General features: G+C 33.4%; 2 protein-coding genes across 2 annotated transcripts; both read right to left on the minus strand.

Annotated features, from left to right (window-relative positions):
• Positions 1-299: 299 nt before the first annotated feature.
• LOC107177504 (uncharacterized) lies at positions 300-1,025 on the minus strand. The gene has a single exon (XM_052439869.1). The coding sequence runs from the start codon at positions 1,023-1,025 to the stop codon at positions 300-302; it is 726 nt and encodes a 241-aa protein (XP_052295829.1).
• A 6,045-nt stretch (positions 1,026-7,070) lies between these two features.
• LOC102631080 (uricase-2) lies at positions 7,071-11,165 on the minus strand. The gene is made up of 8 exons (XM_006485413.2): positions 10,873-11,165; positions 10,696-10,788; positions 10,081-10,156; positions 9,545-9,654; positions 8,042-8,133; positions 7,666-7,839; positions 7,483-7,576; positions 7,071-7,317 (listed from the first exon to the last, which is right to left on the minus strand). Exons 1-8 carry the CDS (start codon positions 11,074-11,076, stop codon positions 7,234-7,236), a joined length of 927 nt encoding a protein of 308 aa, XP_006485476.1. The 5' UTR covers positions 11,077-11,165; the 3' UTR covers positions 7,071-7,233.
• Positions 11,166-19,632: the final 8,467 nt, after the last annotated feature.

Genomic DNA, 19,632 nt, shown 5'->3' on the forward strand with positions numbered 1-19,632 from the left:
GGTGCCTCAACTGGTGGGTATACTTGCATCTCCTAAATTTCATCTGGAACTTCCCAATCAGCCACGTCACCAACTGGCTCCACTGGTTGTGCATAAGCCATCACCAACGATTCTGTAATGTAAAAGTCTGAGCAAAGGTTAATAAAATCCACCCGGTGTGTTAGACACGCCGCAATTGCATGAGCACACACAAGCTGATCAAGCTGAAACACTCTGCAGGAGCAAGTTCTCTTTTGCAAGTCAACCAAACCTTCCTTAAGCCCACCGCCTATAACTTAAAATCGATGCGGAGACACCGGCTAAACTATTATTCTTTCAGCTATAGTTCTCCTCTCAGTGACTATTTCATCCGCCCATGTTGTTAGTCGAGTAGTCATAGATTCAGCCACAATTTTTCTATCATAAAACCATTGCTGCAATGTTTTCCTAAAGTGATCAACAAGATGAGTAACAGGAAATTTTCGAGGTTCCCTCATGAAAGAATTAACATTCTCTGTGATGTTGGTGGTAAGTATGTTGTACCTCCTACCTTCAAACTGAGACCTTGCCCAATTACACGTACCGACATTATTTTCTAGGTAATCAGCCGCACCCGAGTGGATCATCCACAACCCTTCAAGTTGTCTCTTAAATTCCTCGTGGCTATATGCTTTTGCTGCATTAATAAAGGCAGGCTCAAATTCATTCCAAAGAGCTTTGGACATTCTAAATTGTGACTTAATGTTACCTTTGATGTGGTAAAAACAAACACCATGAGTTGCATTGTGAAATACTTTAAGAACGGCTCTCCTTATGGCAGTGCATCGATCAGAGATAATTACCAACTCAGGTCTATCGCCAATCACTCCATGTAACTTCATCATAAACCATTCCCAAGCATCATTGTTTTCTGAATCCATGATCCCAATGGCTAACGGATACAATTGATTGTTACCATCAAGACATGTTGCCACGAACATGCTTTCACGATATAGTCCCTTCAGATGAGTACCATCTACAGCAATGACAGGTCGAATGTACTGCATAAACCCCTTGATGGAAGATTCGAGTGCTACAAAATAATACAAGAAATTACCATCTCCATCCTGCTCGAGGTGAGTGACTGTACCCTCATTCACTGTAGTTAGTACGTGAGAGTATTTAGGGAGCAAGTTGTATGACTCTTCAGGGTTGCCTCAAACTATTTCAAGACCAACTTCTCTCGCCCGATATGCCTGTTGGTATGTTAACTGAACACCGTATTCCTGTTGCATATCTGCTCTTATGTCATTGGGAGTATAAATTCTCTTATCTTGAATATATTTTTCCGCGATAATATGACCGACAACCCAGCTCCTTACTTGATGACGTCCATCAGCCAATACCTCATTATGACAAGTGTGTACATTATCAATTCTCTTCACCACCCAAAGAACATTTTGCTCGTTCGAACATCTAGTTGCTTGAATACGCCATTTACATGATTCTGAACAACAGTGAGCCTCAAAACGTGTCGTAGTAGACCATGCAATCTTGAAATCAAACTTATCTCTAAAGGCCACCTTGCGTAGTTGTAATATAAACTCATTTTTCTCAGCAAATAGCTTACCCACACTGATATCATCTGAGTCACAACTGCTAACAAAGCTTGGAGCAACCATGTTCGAAGGCAAAGTTGGAGCAAGACTTGTAAGGGGGTCAATTCTCCTTCTCGATCGAACCATAGAAGGAATAGGTCTATTGCCTCTGTTATTCACAGGAGTATTGTCTTCACACTCATCCTCATGTTGAAACGACGGAACATTCAAAGGACTGGCTCCTCCATCATCACCATCATTATTGAAATGAGTGCCCCCCCTCGTATTATTAGAAGGTTCTGCACAAATATTATCCCCCTCTGTCTCATTATGAAAATCATCATTGTCCCGAAAATCATTGTTGTGATACGGAGAATACCGTTGCTCCAACGACGTCGTTATTGGAAATACCATTGCTCCAACATCCTGTAATGTAACGCCATTATCATCAATGTTGTCATAATTGTAGTGGATTGGAGAGTAATATTGCTGCATCGATATTGTCCTTGGCAACACCTCTTCATCATTATCGAGGCCAGACATAGTTGCTCTAAACGAAGTTTCTGTATCGACATGTGGCTCAATACTTTCGCTCGGAACTCGAGGTGATGTGGTCACGAATATAGTAATGCATCCAAAATTGGCTACATCGGATGCCATATGCAACACAACCCTCACCATTTCATCATCACATATATCCATGGGCAGTGCACATATACGATATAATGTGTTACTAGACCTCAAAGTTGTCTTCATTGTGATACTATATTCATTAGGGTTTATTTGTAACATCTCGTATACTCTTGCCAATAACTGATCAAACAGACAATTTTTTCCAACCATGAAAGCTTGATTTTTACCATTCACATACTCCATATAGTCATCCTCTAATGTCTCCCACCAAACATCGTAACACAATTCAAGTACAACTGAATCCATTAAGCTTGAAATTATAAAAAAAAATTATTTGAGCCCTATCAAAATAATACAGTTTTAGTGAATCTACAAGGGTTGGTGCGACAGGCACCCTGTGGCCAGATTCACCCCTCAACTCAGTTCAGCAAGTTCAGAAAATAACTCATACAACTCTAATGTCGATTAGTGTTGTATTTGGATAGATTATGATCGGATTTCACTTTTACCGTTGTCTTTTGCCGTCACCGTTGGTTGATGATTCAAAAGTGGAAAGCTGCGTTTGGTTTGACGATATAGGTGAAACAATGTTGCTTTTGGTCCGTAAAGAAGGGTAATTTGGGGAGAAAAGCTCGTGTTTGGCTAATGTTGATAGAAAAAAGTTGAGAGGGTTAATTGTGAAAATAACAAAATATTTATGATTATTTTCGTAAATTTCCCAAAAATCTATGCTACGTCCAAAGGCCCAGTTCAACCTATAAGATATGTATTTCATAATGAAACTCAATTGACATTAAACCCTTTGGCAGGACCTTCGCTGATAAGAGAACGTTTTGTGAAATGAGTTATTGGAGAAACAATTATTCAATAATAATCATAATAATAATAATAATAATAATAATAATAAGTTTAGTTTAAAACACTAAACACTAAATCCTAAATTACATACATATATGATTGATCCACATGCATCGACTATTTATTTATTTTTGTACTCAAGTTAAGGACTTAGTAGATAATTATTGGCTAAAGAGGCTCATGTTGGCGAGTATGCATCACAATTGAACGCACATGATTGAGAATGTGAAATGCATGCAGATTAGACGTATGGACAAAATATGCAATTAAATTAATGTGAAGCATGCATTAATATTTAATATAAAGCATGCATTAGAATTATGTAAAGCACACATTGATATTTAATGTAAAGCATGCATTAAAATAAATGCATATGAAAAAATGAAGCCTGTAAATAGTGAGCTTCGCAATTCATTTGAGCATTCATCTTTTTAGTTAAGTAATCTAAGAGAGAATGACAAATGAATTAGGAGCATTTCAAAAACCAATTTCTCCAAAAAATCATTTTTAGATTCAATCCAAAACATTTCCCAAAAAATAATTTTCGAGAAAACATTTTTAATATTCTTCCAAAAATAATTTCTTAGAAAACATTTTCAATATTCTACCTAAAACAATTTCGAGAAAGTTTTTTAGTAATCTCCCAAAAGTATTCATAACTGGTCGAGTGAATGACTCCCTTAGAGGAACAGACACTTGCCCATGACGAGGAATCGGCTTAGATTCTCTTGGCAAGTCTTGTTGTGATTAATATGGCACTTGATTCTATAGAATGGCTCAAGGTTGATCTTGTGAGAAAGCTTGTGGCTGCCTTTATTGTTGAGGCTGTTGTTTCCCAAATATTAAGGATGGCAAAAGAAACCCAACCTAACTTATTGGTCCCATCCACTAGGCTTGAGATTTTCATATTCTAGCTCAAATTTAAGGGTGAAGGGTCGGGTTTGGGCTTAAATATTAAGGCCCGATCAAATTCGGATCAATGTTCAGGCCTTATATTCCCCAACTCTACCCGAATACCTTAAAAAAAAAAAAAGCACTTACACACACGCATTATACACTCACACTTGTGAAACATCTCAAACTCTCAAAACACAAATCCTAACACATCTCACGGCACATGCTCAGGACTCAACATCACATGCTCACACAGTTGGGGTTGATGATTTTTAGGGATGATAATGTGGTGGGATGGAGGTGGGGAGGCCTACCCCATTCCTCACCAATTAAAAATTTCGCCCAATTCCCCAATAAATTTAGTGGGGTGAGAATGTGAAATCTCCACCACATTCCTCATTTATTTATTTTATAATAGATATAGATACATGATTTCAATAAATTAAAAATTAAAGACTTAAATAAAATCATTACCATATTATAAAGTATTTAAATTGTTTATAAAAAAAACTCCAAATGTTTGAAATAATATCTCGAAATGATATCAAAATTGAAAAATGTTTGAAGAGAGCAATATCTTGAAAGGGAAAAGAAAATATAACAATGTTTTAAGTTAAATAAAAATTATATTGTAAAGTTTTCTATTAGTTATATTCCATTTATGTCAAGTAAAAATAAAAAGAAAATTTATTAACTAACATTGTAACTGATGAAACAAAAACTATTAAATAAAAATTAGAAAAAATATTTATATCTAATGAGAATTGGGGTGGGGGTGGGGTAGGGAGTACAAAACTAAATCTCACCCTATTAAGAATTTAGGAATTATTTTTCCCTAATTTCCCACCTCATTCTCCAAAAATTATTTAAAATTCACCTCATTTAGGGTGGAGTCCCATTGGGCCTCAAACCCATGGAGGATTTTCCCATCCATAACAATTTTGATGCCAGTATCAGTGACTTTGTTGTGTGAAGCAGTGATCATCAACCGATCATGGATTGTTTCTTTAGCGACCTCAAAGCCACTAATATTCTGATGTTGTATACCATTGATTGAAGGATAGCATTTACTCTGAACCCAGTCGTACTGTATGACAGCTTCACTCCTGAGAATAAAAAGCAAAAATATGAATGAAGTCAAAGATGAAAAGTGGCGTCGTTTTGGAAATAGGGATGATCATGATGATGATGAGAATCACCTGGAGTGAAGTAAAAGGAGGATTTGAGAATTAGAGATTTTTTGCTCCTTATTCATTATTGTTTCTTCTTCAAGAATCAATTGCTATGCTTTGTTGTTTGTTTTGTTTGTTGTTTATCTATGTGATCGATTTATGCTATATGGAGACTCCAAAAATTCATCATTTTTGAGAACATGCTTTCCATAAACAAGCTAATATGAGGGAGATGAAATTATCTAACTACCCGTCATAGTAATATTGATTTAAAATTTGGTCAACCCGATTTAGATCGGCTAAAATTCAAACAACTGAACTTCTTTAGGGCTCCATCCTATATTAATGTTATAGGGTCAAGCTCAGGTTTGGATGACCCGTCCGATTGCCATCCCTTCTAGACATGATTCTTCATTTGGTTCATAAGTTATACGAACTTTCACCAGTGCTTCGACTGCAAATGTTATCTATTTGCTACTAGAAGGCAACATCAAAATTCTAACCAAACTCTCAATGGAATAGCCAAATGTTGGGACGGAAATTTCACCAGGCCACATGTTAGAAGAATGGACTCTTTTTCAATTGAAATAAATTTGAGCTTGATTGGGAATTCGGGCTTAGTGTCTGCAATCCACCTAATTCTGTTGTATGGTCTAAAGAGTAAGGTTAAAAGCGTATTCAGACGTTAATATAGCCTAAATAAGCACTTGTTATAATTTACTATAACTGTTGTTTCGTTGAGTAATCAATTTTGCCTCAAGTAGTAATGACACCTGTGTAGGACCAGAGTACACTAGTGATAATGGGAAACTTATATCTTAACATTAATATTTTAAGATTGTTATAGTTTAGAGAGTGTAGTTAGAAAAAATGTGAGAAAATAGAATATTTTTAAAAAATGAATATGGAAATGTGTTTTGAAACTATTTTAGAAAAGGTTTCTTAAAATGAGTTTGAAAATGTTTTTTTGAAAGAATTCTAAAAATATTTTTCCCGGAAATGTTTTTGGAAAATACTACAAATATTGTCTTGAAATTGTTTTTGGAAGAAAACTGAAAATATTTTCTCAAAAATAGTTTTTTGTGTTTTTGGACTTAATATAAAAATTATTTTTTGGAAAAAAAATTAGTTTTGGAAATGCTCTTAACTCACTTATAATTCTCCCTTGGATACTTAACTAAAAATATGGATGCTTGAATGAATTGTGAAACTTGCTAATTTTCAGGTTTCAATTCTTCAGTTGCATTTATTATAATGCTGCTTTACATTAATTCTAATGCATTTTTTAGAATATATATCAATTTATGTTTTACATTTATTCTAATGTATGCTTTACATTAAATATCAATGCATGCTTTATACTAATTCTGGTACATGTTATTACATTAAATATCAGTGCATGCTTTTACATTTACTTTAATGCATGCTTTATAGTAAATATCAATGCATGTTTTGTCCATAATCTAATCCACATGTATTTCACATTGTCAACCACGTGCATTCAATCATAATGCATATTCACCAAAATGAATCTCTTTAGCCAGTAATTATCTACCATGTGAATTTGTAATATATGAATATGGTTTAAGATTTAATTTTCTAAATTATTATTTTTGTTGTTATTATTATTATTGTTTTAAAATGATAAATTCTCTACCATCTCATTTAACAAGACACTTCCTTATGGACTATAATCCCTGAAGTAGACTTAGCCAAGTTTTCGATGTGAATCATCCTTTACTTTAGGGCGCCCATCCTTTCCAAACCGCAACCCACAATAGTTATCCCGACGCAGTGACTTGAATCTACTATAAAATACGTATCTTATAAATACGTATTTTAGGAAGTAATGCTCATCAAACACGTACTCTGAACTCTTCTGTTGTTCTAGAGTTAATTGAACAAAAAGCTGTTAAACAAACAAGAGCATTTATAAAACCCAAAAATGAGAACGAGATGCCAGCACAAATGAATTTTTAAAGTTTGCAAGTTAGGATGCTTAAGGTTCAAGCATAAATCCAACAATAAAACTTTAATTTAACAACATGATACAATCAGTTGCACTTATTATTTTGAGAATGATGAAACACATAGTGTACACTTCACATCTTGCAACACTTCTACATCTTTGACCAGAACCTGCTGAAGCTTGCTTCGATTGATCCATGAGGTTCGTCTGTTGGTAAATACACATCATCTTCAAACTGCAAAATTCAACATATTCGAATGCTAAAATTTGAGCAAAATTAATAGCAGAGAATGATTCCTCATTTTCAAATTGATTCCTCATTTTTAAATGACTTGAGGCTTATTTACACATGATTTCAGTCTTTTTGTTTAGGAAAACATTAACAGATAAATTGTCCCACCTTCACTATAATGTCCTTGTCCTTGCTTGATAAATTAACTGGTAAGAAATGGATATTGGGCATTTTTAGATGGACCAATGATATGTCATGAAACCTGAAACCAATAAAATCAAGGATCATCTTAAATTATTGCCGCACACAAAAAAGGTCAGGAGTCTGAAAGTGAGCAAACCCGAAAGAGACCTGCCAAGGACGGCCTTTGCCATTTGGTAAAGAGTGCTTTGGACAGACGCACTGTATACTCCCTCTTTCGGAGGACCAAAGAAAGTATCCATCAGAACTTTTTTCACAGCCAGGTATCTCTCTGTGAAGTAAAGCGGTTTCTGTGGGAGGTTAAAGACAGATTCATAAGAATACCTGCAATCACATTTTTCTTAGAAACATGCCTCATTGTTTTCTGAACTCGGGAAATTTAATAAGAAGTCAATATAGCTAGTAATAAACTCAAAATGAAGGAATTCTAGAGGTATAAACTTACAACGAAGAAATGTTTTCCTCAACTTATGTGACTTTCTGTTTTCTTACATTTAAGTATTAAGAAAATAAAAATGTAAAATACCTCCACGTACTAGTGACCTCTGTTGCCAGCATCCTTTCTTGAGTATCAGGCAGAGCCGTGTATTTGTCCCTAATAAACCCTTCAAAACCTGACTGTCCATAGCATGGATCCCAAATTCAACAAACACCCCAATTTCAGTAATACTCTAAATATCGCAAGCAAACGAGACAATGCTTAACAGAAAATGATTTCAAAGCCAACCTCCTTGATAATATAATTATAACTAAATATGACAACAGAATAACGTGTTCTTTTGAATCCTCCCAAATTGTTACCAGAAGACAATTAGACTTTGACTTTAAATATCAATGTTGGGCCCTTGCCAAATGGTTGAAGCTTTTGGGTCAAGTGGTTTCAGCGTCCAAGAGAAACCATAATGATTTCTTCAATCAAATAAACCCTGCAGGGTTTTACTTTGCACATGCAAAAAGAGTGCATTGGCACTCTATTAGAAACGTCAAGCAGTGAAGGGTCACCTGGAGCAATAGCACACTCAGGGTCTTGGCACAAATACAAGATAAAAGACTTTGCTATAATACAAAACTTCCAGAGGATTCCAAGGTTCTTGACCTTTAGGGCTGGCAAAAAGATAAAAAATAAAAAATTAAGCATCTATACAAGTGGCTACTGCCAAATACCGACCTCCACTGGACATGTTTTGGAAGTTAAAGGTCTGTTACTTTAGCATCCTCCACAATTCGCAAGAAAATTGTATTTAAGATCAGTCCATGATACAACTTAAATGAAACTTTCTGTAATTATGATTATGTTTCATGAGTGACAATGTTTATTCTTGAATATAGAGTACTTTTATCTGGTACTGTAATTTCTTTTTTTTAATTTTTTCAAAATATGTGGAAACAATAACAACTATATTATAAACCAGATGAATCTACAATACATAGGAACCAATTGTCACATAGACAGATAGCAATATTGTACTCGCAACAGCTTAAATGTAGATAAAAAACTATACCTAAACAGGCTATCTTATCCTGTTCGAGCATACTTCGAAGAACACTTCTAATGTGGCTTTACAAGGCTTGAGAAAAGAAAGTTTAAAGTGCATGGAAATCTTGAATTATAGCATACATATGTTTCAGATCCTAGTTACAACTTCTCATAGTCTATAGTATCAGTTAGTCTTTTCTCATATTTATTTTCATTAGGCATCCTATAAATGGTTTTAGTTTAATTCCCTTTAATACTGGGAATTAAGATAATCTGGTGGACTTTGGGTTCAATGGCATGGGATTCAAGGAATTCCTCAGTGGTATTTCTTGTTTTAGATTCCATATTAGGGGCACATATGCAGGTTTCACTCTTATACTTTAATTCACAACAGATAATCAGATCGGCATTTTTTCCTCTTTTTTCGCCCTTTTCTTTTCTTGTTTGGAACAGACAATGGTAGGACTAATAAAAAGAAACCCACACTCTTCTAACTTACATCAACCAGAGCTAATTCAGGTATAATGCATTAGTATAGAGAAATAAGTTTACCTTGGTTGTCTTCAGCAAAGCCAGTCCTTCAATGCCAGAAGTCATCTGCAAAGTACCAGACTCCTGTACTGTAACCTCTGTTGTGTGCCTCTCAGATCCAAGTTTGAAACCTTCAGTAGAGAATATCACTAAAATCATTAATAAAAAAATCACAACCAATTCATACGTAGAAACCATTTCTGCAATTAAAATGGTCATGAGAAAAAGGACGCAAGGTACTCCAGAGAACTCCAACAGCCTTCCACTCCATTGGTTGCTAATTATTGCACTCCATTGATTGCTATGTACAAATTACAATTTCTAACTTACAACCCAGTTGGACTTTTTGCAAGTTCATTAATAATCCGTGTTTGCTCTTACTTTTCACAAAAGAGGAAAAAGAAAAAGAAAACAAAAAAGGAAAATATTATATCATTGAATACATTGTCTTACCATTATTGGAATAAAAGTGTTATCTATTACACAGCCTTATTATCAATTGAAAAGTATTATATTACTCTGCATATTATTTATCTTGAAGATATTAAGGAACAAACCATGCTCATGCAGTTGCCCATCCACGGATACACATTCCCATGGCTTTTCCACTATCCTCACTATGGCACTAGTAACCTATAATAAAAAAAACACTACTTAATCCACCATGTAAATAAATACCTTCAGTGAAATAAACAAAACAAAATGCACCAATGGCAACGATGATCCTTAAAGAGCTCATAAAGGCTCTTCGCCAATCAAACCACACATGAACATTATTAGACTAAAAATTCCATGTAAATATAAGGGGTTCTTTCTCAAATTAAGGCCTTGTTTGGGATTAAAATTAGACAATTTGTTTAGTAAACACTCGCTAGTTTAGAAATTAAGTACACTTATATAATAAAAAATATATTATACCTTTATTAGTTTTGTGAAAATTATTATTTAAAAATTATATATAACATTAACCTTTATTTCATAATTTTAATTTTTTTACGGTACCTATAGTTATAGTTCCTCGATGCCAAATAGACTACCTCAAAACAAAAAGGAGCCCAACTCATTTCTTAGAAAATTTTACATTCAGGCCCACTCAGTTTAGAGAATTCAATTTTGAGCATCTTCAGTTTACAATTTCTTCATTCTAGCCATCCTCAAAGTTAACCTTTTACCTGGCGATAAAAGGACGTAAAGTGCTTGGCGAGTAAAATAGCAAATTCCTCGACTGAAAGTTGCTCTTTACATTCCTTAGCTTTAGCGTAAACCTATATTAATATAAAAATTTCGCAAATTAATAGTAATAATAATAATAAAATTAATTTAAATAAATTCATTTTAGATGTAATTACAGTATTTTTTATGGTATCGGTGGCGACGATATCGGAGTTATCGTCGTCAACGTAGGCGATGATGGAATCGGAGAGCAAGCTGATGCTGACGTTCCATTCGACCATAAAATGGCGGCCTTCTTTGCTTCGCCAAACTCTTGCAACTCTCACTCGAGCTTTCCCGTGTCGCTGCTCGAAATTGAATCCCTCTATTTTTTTCGCCATTTTTGGTTATTAATTTTCTTTCTTTTTCTTTTTCAGAGAAGAAGGTGATGGATTTTGATGACGATTATATATACTGCAAGTTTTTCAGCGTAAAGACCGAATGAAGATGTGAGTCTAATTTTTATTTTCTTGCTTCACTCGCTATAAAAGCGCGTGGATGAAAAAGGTCAAATTTACAACAACACGTCACTAGAAAATTTCAAGCCTTGTGCTTACGTGTCAATAGCTAAACTAGAAAGTTGGATTTAATATGTACAAATACGACGAAGCTGACTCAGCAGCCCACAGATCAGCACGTATACGTCCAATGCCAACAGCTGCATGTAGTGGGTTCAGGCTTTCGGCACATAGTATACGTGAGAGTTGCGTCTAGGCATTTGGTTCAGTTTTTACAAGTAATTTCCACTTTCTTCCCCTGAAATTTGATGTATCTCTACTTGGATAGAAAGTATTAATGTATCTTCACTTTCCTCCCCTACAGTTAGTTACTATTTAAATAAGGGTAATTTTTAAGGATCTCTCCTGAGATTTGGTGTATTAACACTTAAATAGAATGCATTGATGTAATTACATATACTTCCCCTGTCGTTAGTATAAAAATACGTATGGCATCAGTATAGAAGGGTAAATTTGTAAAATCAGATTTAAAATTCAAAATATTTTTTTACTAGATTAATACAATTTTGGCCGATTTGCCAGTCGTTGACCGAACGTAACCAGCCAACCATGGCTTCATAGGCGGCCGATAGTGGTGTTTTGCCATTGCCAGAGTCCCCTCTTCACGCCAGTGACAAACGTTGGTGACCAATGCTAGTGACAGGAGCCTCTAAATCAGCCACGTCCACCACCAAGCATTAACCTAAGAAGATGGGTTTTGTCTCACAACCCCCACACCGGCAGTGCCCTTTTGGCCGTTGCTGATGCCACCCATCCGCTATCACCCTTGAGCCATCCCAATACCACGCAGCAACCTCTGACATCCCAAAACTCAACCACACACAGCCCTCAAAACCCAGCTCACGACTTCTCACACCGCATACCACTGCCGTGATTTCTGCCATCGGTGATGGTTCCATTTTGTCACCGTCCATCCCCTCAACCAACCCCCGTGCAGTTCCGACCTCAATAACATCTCAACAGCCACAAATTTCATCCCCCACTTGCGGCCATGTTCAACCCAATTAGATCTCGCAAACGAAATCCTCTTTAAGCCCAATACACCGCCAACATGCATTTTGTTGAAGTGAGTTTTCAAACAATTTGTTGATTCTGATGCAGTTAATTGCTTTGATACTTGATAATATTTTACTAAGGAATTATTTCAGTTTTAGGGATTTTTTTATAGTTAACATGTCAATTACATAAATGGTTTTTTTTTATCCTTTTCTGTGTTTTGTGATTCTAGCCAAACCCATACCCATCGATTCTTAAAGTTATATTTAATAATTTATTATTTTGGAGAGAAGAGTATTTTAGTAATTTTAACAATCCTCTAACAGTCAACTTAACTACTAAATAACAGCAGGGGAGGTTTCCGTAATTATATCAATATATTCTATCTAGGTGTTAATACACTAAACCTCAGGGGAGGTCCTTAAAAATTACCCATTTAAATAACCATTAGTTGACTGAGTAAAAGACGAAAATACCCTTGAACCATTATAATCAAAGCTAACAAAGATAATAGCTTCTTCTAAAATTTGTCACCAAGTGTATAAACAATACAAAATGACCATATTATCCTTAACAAAAACTCAAATTATGTTTGTTGAATTAGAAATCAAAGTTTAACAAAAAAAAAAGACTTTAAAAATATTAAAGAACACTGCCAATATTACCGTTGAATCTAAACGGCTATATTGGCAATGATGTTGGCTATCTATTCATCATCTCAATATCACAATTAACAAGTGGTTTGCTTGACATTTCCATCACAACCAAAACATAAAAACAAAACTCATTCACTGCAAAAATTGGTACTTATTTACACATGAAGAAAATTTTAATGATTCATAAATGTTCATTACAGGTTTCGCTCATCTTGAATATTTGAGGAAAATGTCAAGGAAAGACATTCCAGCATAAAGTCAATGACAGTTAGTTAAAACACCAATTTGAGGTAACTGAAACACCAATTTGTGTTATCCATTTTCATACTCTAAAGAAAAAATATATAAAAATCATCCCCACAAACCCACTTCACTATTAACAACAACAATCTCAATTGCATTTTAACCGATCTCATCACCATTATTATAAGAAAAAAAAAGGAGGGGGAAAGTTGCAGTTACCTGACCCTTGGCTCTAACATAAGTGGATGATTTCTAGGTCGTCGCCGATATTCACTAATTGCAGTCCATTTAGCTGGATTCATCGAATCCGTCCCAGGTGTTATCGATTGAGATTAGTTAATTTTCATTTTGGTAACAACAGCTTCTGATTTCTTCAAACGATTTGAGAACAATTGAAATGAGTTATGAGCTTTTTGTGGTTTCGATTCCAATAGATGACAGAGAAAAGATTATGATTTTTTTTGTGGTTTCGATTCCAATAGATGAAAGAGAAAAACTTGGCTTTTGTTGTGAGTTAAAACACAATGGATAGCAAATTGTATCTATTGTTACTCAGTGGATATTAACATGTTTCTATTACTACACTATTCTTAAAGTGAAAACTTTTAAATTTACCTAAATATATAATCAATAAAGTATGCAATTACAAAATTACCATTAGTGACTAACTATATATGAAACATTATATTAACAACTGGGGAGGAAAGTGGAGATGCAACAATACTTTCTAATAAAGCAGAGATACACCAAACCTCAGGCAAGGAAAGTGAAAATTACCCCAATTTTTATTGAATAGAAAGCTGAAAATATTCAATTCGATTCAACCTGTTCTAAGGGAAAAAAAAAATCAAGAATTGATCGGTTCAATATTTAAAATTAAAGAAAATATTATTTATTATTATAAAATTATTTCACATTAATATTTTTGTACAAATCATGAATTGCAGTAATTATAATTGAATTTAATTAAGAAAAATATTTTAAGTAAAAAGTCTGAAGTTTTAACTAATATAAAAAATTTCTCAAAATTCTTAAATCAAATCGATACCGAATTAAATTATAGATCCAATTCGGCTCGATTTTGTATTTAAGTTCGTATTCAGTTCATATATTTATAAATCGATTAGTTTTAGTTCAATTCAGTTTAGGGACAGAACGAACCGAAACTGTTAATGCCACCTGGTTGCAAACATATGATTATAGGCCACACTTTCTATACACCTCTTAAAATCAGTTCCTTTTGGAAAACCGAGATGAAGCAAGCATGATTCGTTCACAAATAGACCTATTTAATATCAAGTTTTAAGGTCGCCATGCTCCCATTTCTTTTACATTTAGTTTCAGGTAGACGTTGATTATATTTGCTCCTCCTGTATTTGGACAAGTGATTTCACGCAATTTCATTTTGTTGATCATTGAAATATGAGTAATAATATAACCACAAATTCTTGTACAAATTTATTTTGTACAAACTGATATGACGGGATAACATTAGTTGAATTAAATATCTCTTGGCTCACATGATCTATTTTTATTATTTTATATTTTCATTAAACCAATGAATTAATGATAAATCAATTTGTACAAGATAAGTTTGTAGAAGAGTTTGTGGTTGTATCATCACTCTTGAAATATATGACTAAAAATTTGACTTAAGTTTTGACCATTACATATCTTTTAGGAAAAGAGGAAAAAATGAAAAAGATAATAGATTCTAAAATCAATATCAACCTATTCTAACCAATTTTTTTGTGATGAATTATGTAGATAATATTGTGTAAAGGCTAATAAGAAAGAATCGTAGTAATGATCCAAACTTATCCCAAGTAAATATGAAAGTGGTAATTTTTTCTTTTTTTTAAAATCATAATAAAAGGATTTAAAAAATAGTCAATAATGCATCGCCATATCAAGGCCTAAATAAAAAGCCACATCGAACTCAAATTCAACACTTAGGTTAATTTAAGACTCATGGGTAGTTAGGACAAAACCTAGTAACAAAGAAAACAAAATAAAATAACACATCACTGCGAGTTCCTTATAGCTGATAGAAAAAGTGGCTCTACATCTAAATATCTAATAAGGTGTAAGGAATTTTATGAGTTTGGCCTAGTCTAACCAACTTAACTAGTGCAAGCAAACACCACATTGTAACAAAAAAAAAAAAAAACCATTCCTCAAGGGATTCGCCAAATGCCCTCACAATGAGTCCCTGTTTCAGACTATCAAACTCCCAACGCACCACTATTGAAGCCAACCTATGACTCCCAATACAAACATACCCTCTAGGCCCAAATATTGAAATGACGCTATCTATTGCCACCAGAACAGCCTCTGAGGGGAGTAAAACAACAACAGCGACAAACAACCAACATTCAACATCAAACATCCAACAACAAATAACGTGATAGAAAATAAAAACTGAAAAAATAAACATGAAGGTGCAAAACAATTAACGGTGCAATAACTAAAAACAAAAAAGACAAATAAATTAAAACAAAGCCTGTCGAACAAAAATAAAGGTGGTGAGTAACGATTATCATATAAGAATACATATGTAAAAAGAACGAAGCCAAATTCTAACTTCAATGGAAAAAGAGTGACCCTTCTAGAGCTCAAGTCTTGGTTTTAAACTTCAATAGTGTATGAGTAATAATAAGAAAATATATATATAAAAGAATATAAATAATTAAAATTCTAATAATATATTGTTATTAATACATAGGTGACATGAGATTTTTTTTTTAAATTACAAACAAGAAGATAAACCTAATTCTTAGCTAATGTGAGATATTTTTCCTATCACGGCCCCTCGTGTTTGATTGAATTTTTTCCTAATCCTTGTCACATTGTAACATAGTGTGTACCCATTGCTGCATGAGTTTGGCTCTAATAACGTATATAAGTCCATGAAATTAATTCATATTTAAATGTTTGCTCAAGAGTTAAAGTTGTGGGTGTTGTTAAGTTACATTATAATATAACTTACATTAACCCAAAAGTTATGATTTGTGAGCTAAAAAATAATTTACTTCATTCTACTTTTAGGTCATTAGTTATAACTTAATGGTTAATATAAGTCACATTATCATGTAACTTAACAAGGTCCGTAAGTTGTTCAAACTTTATATACTTAATATAGTAACTATTTTTATCTGATGTATAATATATTTGAACTTTAAACAAAAGGACTTTAACTCATACTTAAAGTTAGCTGAAGAGTTCATATTTCTCAAACATTTTATGCTTAACCTAGTAATTATTTTTAACAGATGTAGGGTACTTGAACTTTATGCAAAAGTTAAGTGAAAATTTTGATAATTTTTCTATTATTAAAATAGTGACGTTTTGGCTTAAAGAAATCAAAATTAATGAAATGTCTTAAATACTCCAATGAGCTCACCATTTTATTAACGGTGTTAATGATTTAACGATGAATTGTTAAATTTTAAAAGTTAAGTGTTTTTGAGCCATTGTTAGAATTAATATGTTAGAAAAACTCATGTGGCAAATAAAAAATTTCACTATGTAATAATAAGCATAGTAATTTTTTTTTTGAAAAAGATTCTCCAGAGATTTAATGAAAAAATGGTTTGTTAATTGAATTCTAAAACTTAACCGGGCGGAGGAATAATTTTTCAATAACTTGCGTATTTTCGTGGACAGTAGACTGTTGACGGTTTTAATAATTTCATGAATTATCACAATTTATTGTTAAATTATTATTATAATCAAAATTTAACTATTCATAAGATTGTCTTAAGATTTCTACTTAATACTAAGTATCAACCCATTTTATTGCTGTTGTTTAATAATTTATCATTAAATTCTTTCTTAAATACATTTAAAAATCATTATATATTTACTATTTCACGCACACAATTTAATATATATATATATATAGCTCCGCTACAGTGAACAGTGCAGAGTTCCAAAGATTACTGTATGCTACAGCTCCGCTACAGTCTATAGTGTAAAGCTCATTTTGTATATAAATCTGAAGGAAGACTTAGACTCCTCAGGTTTTTCATTTCTAAGTTTAGAGCTTCTCTCTCTTCTCTCTCTCTCTCTTTTTTTCTCTCTCTCTCTCTCTGGGAATCAGGAATCCGAAGGGTTCAAGGAAATTTTTCTGTTCACAGAATAGTTCCTTACCTTCACGATTAATTTCCCTTTCTTCTTTACAAAGAAAAATCAATCAATGTAAGCATTTTATTTTCAATTTATTAAAGCATTTGTAAATTTATTTAAAGCTTTGCATACATGTTTAAATTTCTGCACTTTAATTCAACAATTTACTTTAAAGCAATTTAACTTTATGCATCCTCTGCAGACTGATATGTATCAGATCTGCTTTAAAACTGCTACGTTCCTCTGAGGCAACGAGACCAGATCTCAATCCTCAGTTGTAAATCTTCTTTTCTCCCTCATTTCCCTCAATTGGAACTTTGGAAGTCTCTGCTTTATTAAAATCTAGGGTTTTCAAAAGCTTATCAAGATATTCTTTTTGAAGATTTGGATCAGAAATATGTTTTACGAGCTCAAGAAAGGTTTCTTGGTCTTTAGTCAAAATAATTCTCTTTGTTTGAAACAAAGAGACTTTAGACTTAGAGATTGCTAAACCAGCTTTTCTGGTAGCAAGGTAAAAAGTCTTTAGATGTTTAAAATGTTGGTCGATGGTTTGAGAAAAAATCAAAACATCATCGATATAAATAATGTAAAATTCAGAATAAGGGTTATAAATATCATTTATAATTCTTTGAAATTCTGAAGGTGCATTTTTCAACCCAAATGGCATAACAGTCCATTCATACTGTCCAAAAGGAACAGTAAAAGCGGTTTTATAACGATCTTTTGGATGAATTTGAATTTGCCAAAAACCTGATTTCATGTCAAATTTGGAAAATATGAAAGCAGAATGCAGTTTTTGAAGCAAATCCTTTTTGTTAGGTATTGGGTACCTAATCCATTTCAATGCTTTATTAAGGGGTTTATAATTTATGACTAGTCTTGGTGTTCCTCTTTCAATTTCAGAATTTTTGTTTACATAGAAAGCAGCACAAGACCATGGGGATCTAGATTTTACAATGAGTCCTTTAGACTCCAAGTCTTTTATTTCAGTTCTACAATGTTGTTCCAAATCCATATTCATTTGGATTGGACGAGCTTTAGTAGGTATCTGTTTTTCATCAAAAGAATTCTCATAAGGCAAATCTACTAAATGTTGTTTCCTATTCCAAAAGGTTGAAGGTAGATCGGCACAAATTTCTTTCTCAATTAGATCTTTAAAATCAGAGATTTTCTTTTGGATGAAATCATTTTGTAATTGGCTTTCAATTCTTTTTAAACTTAAATCCTTTTGTAAAAACAATAAATCACTTTGTCTTGATCTGAGAAGATTGTTGATTTGATTCTGATAGACAGAACATGCTTTAACAATATTTAAATTTCTTGTTTTTGGCTTTTCAATAAACGGGAAAACAAACCTTTTGTCTTTTGCTTTGAAAGATATACTATCATAATTGACAGTATAAGGAGTGATAAGATTTATAAAAGGAGTTCCTAAAATGACAGCATGATGTATGTCATTTGTAAGAACAAAAGAAGTTTTAAATTCAAAACCATCATTATGAATTGAAGCTTCAACTTTAGAATTAACATTAAGTTTTGAATTGTTGGCGGCAGAAAGTCTTTCTTTTGTTTTTTCATGAAATCTCTCGGGGACAATGTCCTCTCTTATGCAATTCAAATCGGCACCAGTGTCAAAAAAGGCAATGGCGTCAATTGCAAAATCATCAGAAAAAATTAAAGTGATTTTAATCAAATATTTTCTCATGGTGATTTGTTTTAAAACAAATAGAAAATCATTGGGTACAGATTCAATGTTTTCTAAGCTTTGATCATTGTTATCACCATCATCAGAATTGGATTCATTATCCGATTTATCTTGTAATTGTTTTTGTAAAAGAAGTTGGATAGTTTCAGAATCACTTTTTTGTTTTCCTTTTAATTCTCTAATCTCATTTTCATCACCAAGGGAAATAAAGGGCTCTTCATCTCCGGAGGTGCTTGAGGAGGAACTTGCAACAGATGTTTCAGACCTCGTGGCGAGAAGCTGTTGCATAACTTTAAAATACTCTTCTTCAGTTTTAGCACTGGCTAAAAGAGATTGGGCTTTGGATTTTTGGATAAGGAATGTTTGTTGGGCTTTGGAGTGTTTAATGGTGGGTTGGAGAAATCCTTTGGCAGAGAGCCAATTTTGGACTAAGGCTTCAGTCAATTTTGACTGTTCATCAAACTTCGACCACCATTTTACTTTAAATGTTCTTTGTAATACAAGTTGGGTTTCTTGGGTGTGATATCTGAGATTCCACATCCATACCCATGGGAGGAAGAAATTTGTACAGAAACAGAGAAAGGGGGGAAACATTTTCTCAGATTCAGATTAAACTTTACAGACTCAGTGGCTTCTAAAATACTTTGATAA

The sequence above is a fragment of the Citrus sinensis genome, chromosome 4 (genome assembly GCF_022201045.2).
Source record: "Citrus sinensis cultivar Valencia sweet orange chromosome 4, DVS_A1.0, whole genome shotgun sequence".
NCBI classification, from domain to species: domain Eukaryota; kingdom Viridiplantae; phylum Streptophyta; class Magnoliopsida; order Sapindales; family Rutaceae; genus Citrus; species Citrus sinensis.

Excerpts from the sequence above, each read along its gene's own strand:
- LOC102631080 (XM_006485413.2), bottom strand. The coding sequence starts at position 11,076 with ATGGCGAAAAAAATAGAGGGATTCAATTTCGAGCAGCGACACGGGAAA. Across the intron at positions 7,840-8,041 it reads GAGGTCACTAGTACGTGGAG|GTATTCTTATGAATCTGTCT; the intron begins GTATTTTACATT and ends ATGTGATTGCAG. Across the intron at positions 7,577-7,665 it reads GCAAAGGCCGTCCTTGGCAG|GTTTCATGACATATCATTGG; the intron begins GTCTCTTTCGGG and ends TATTGGTTTCAG.
- LOC107177504 (XM_052439869.1), bottom strand. The coding sequence starts at position 1,025 with ATGCAGTACATTCGACCTGTCATTGCTGTAGATGGTACTCATCTGAAG.